This window comes from Trifolium pratense, linkage group LG1, assembly GCF_020283565.1.
Source record: "Trifolium pratense cultivar HEN17-A07 linkage group LG1, ARS_RC_1.1, whole genome shotgun sequence".
Taxonomy (NCBI): Eukaryota; Viridiplantae; Streptophyta; class Magnoliopsida; order Fabales; family Fabaceae; genus Trifolium; species Trifolium pratense.
In genome coordinates this window covers 11,406,404-11,408,642 of record NC_060059.1, presented here as the reverse complement: position 1 = coordinate 11,408,642, position 2,239 = coordinate 11,406,404, and the positions used below count along the sequence as shown (strand labels likewise).

At 28.3% G+C, this 2,239-nt stretch overlaps 1 protein-coding gene across 1 annotated transcript; it reads left to right on the top strand.

Moving 5' to 3' along the window:
* Positions 1–941: 941 nt before the first annotated feature.
* LOC123920317 (monothiol glutaredoxin-S11-like) lies at positions 942–1,600 on the top strand. Its single transcript, XM_045972621.1, has one exon. The coding sequence runs from the start codon at positions 1,076–1,078 to the stop codon at positions 1,373–1,375; it is 300 nt and encodes a 99-aa protein (XP_045828577.1). The 5' UTR covers positions 942–1,075; the 3' UTR covers positions 1,376–1,600.
* The last annotated feature ends 639 nt before the right edge of the window (positions 1,601–2,239 follow it).

Below are 2,239 nucleotides of genomic sequence, written 5' to 3'. Positions count from 1 at the left end.
CCTTTGAGCTAGCTTTTGGGTTGAGATCCAAGCATATTTAATAATTTCAAGAGTCTCATCATCAACCTACCTCTACCATGTTCAATTCGTTGAAATATCAACGTTAGGAAAAATAAAATTTAAGTCCTTCAAAACCTTTATCTATTTATTATATTTAACAAAAAATATATATGGTGAATAAAGGTAAAATTATTATTTCACATTGTAATGCACGTCACAATGTCCACAATAACCGCATTCACAAGAATCAGATTCTGGAGGTTTACACTAACTCTTGTTACCTTTGATTTTTTCTAAGTAAACATTTTGTTTATTTTTGCATGATAAAGTGTATGCATGTTTTTAACTAACGGCCAATGGTGGTACACGCCTGCTAACACAAAACGAATAGCACTAACTTGGTCTATGGAACATTTTTATGTCTTTGGAAGATTTTTATTTTTTCACCTGTCATTGTTGAGAAAAGTCATAACATATATAATATATGGGCATGATCTCACAACCTGTCTATTGATTTAAGCATATGCATATGAAAATAATGTCATTCAATATATTCATTCAGTCTAAAGTTGGCATAGAGTGTCTTTATATCTCCAAAGTAATTGGGCATCTAAAAAGTAAAATATGCTTTAATTTGGACATGAATTATATACAGATGAAAACCGATGCAGTCATACGATCAGTAAATTTTAGGCCGTTCAATTTTAATCGGACAGTCTAGATATCATTTAAGAATTTTATATTAAAAAATAAATAAAAAACTATCTTAAAATCTAAACCATCTGAACTTAATCAGACGGCTCAAAATCATTGACCGCATACAATTCGACTTCATGTAATCCAATTCCCTTTAATTTGTTCCCGGAATTAAAAAAGTCCTACACCTAGCTAAGTTTGTACATGCTTATAAATAGCTCACATTACTAGCTCATTTTAAATAACCTCAATCTTCACATATTATAAAGATTACTATATATTTCCATTTCTCTATATTTGCTTATAATTTTTTATCTAGAAAATATTTTTTTAACTTGTACATTTTATTTTGATTTTCTTTAGACCAAATTTTTTTAAGATGGAGAAGGTGATGAGGTTGGCTACAGAAAAGGGTGTGGTGATATTCACAAAGAGTTCATGTTGTCTATGTTATGCAGTGAATGTTTTGTTTCAAGAAATTGGAGTGTACCCTGTGGTTCATGAAATTGACAAAGATCCTGATGGCAAAGAAATGGAGAAAGCTATAACAAAGTTGGGTTGTAATGCACCTGTCCCTGCAGTGTTCATTGGAGGAAGACTTGTAGGGTCCACTAATGAAGTAATGTCCCTCCACTTAAGTGGTTCACTCGCTCCACTATTGAGGCCATATAGAATGTAACTTAATTTGATCTTGATTAATTATTAGTTAGGGACACATGCAAAGAACATGTTCCTATAGCTACCTTTATTTATTGGAAAGAATAAAGTTCTAGTAGTAGTAAGTAAGATTAGTATTCACTAATATAGTCTATCCTATGATGTGTGATTAAGTTATTATTACTAGCATTTGATTAGTCATATTGTAATCTTCTAAATATTCTTAATAAGTCTTATAATTTATATACTTCCATTTGTGTAACTCCAAAAGCCTAGTATTATCAGCATTACTTTGTTCATGTTAAACATAGTAAATTTAATATTAATTCTAGTGGGAATAATTTTTAGTCAAATTTTATTTCGCGGTCAAATTTTAGATTATTGGGACTCCTTTCTCCTACTAACAAGGGGTTAATATAATAAAAATGAGTAAATTTAAAATAGAAGTTTGGTTATATATATATATATATATATATATATATATATATATATATATATATATATATATATATATATATATATATATATATATATATATATATATATATATATATATATATATCAGTTAGTTTATCGAGTTGCGGGGCATTATAAAAATTGTTCCCAAAATTATTAATATTTTAAAATTAAAAATCTTCTACAATATTAATTATCCGATCAGTTTACTTGTGCTACCTTACAATTTTAATCTGATTGAGAATTTTCAAATTCAGAAATCCTTTTAAAATTTGATTAATTAGTTTTAGATATTGTAAAATTAATAATTCTCTATACTATAACTATATCATGTAAATCTAATGGATCACATGAAAAGAATAAGAAAACAACATAGAGTACAACTAAGGCTCGATGATCGAGCGACCCGACATTAAAACGGGTCGTCCAC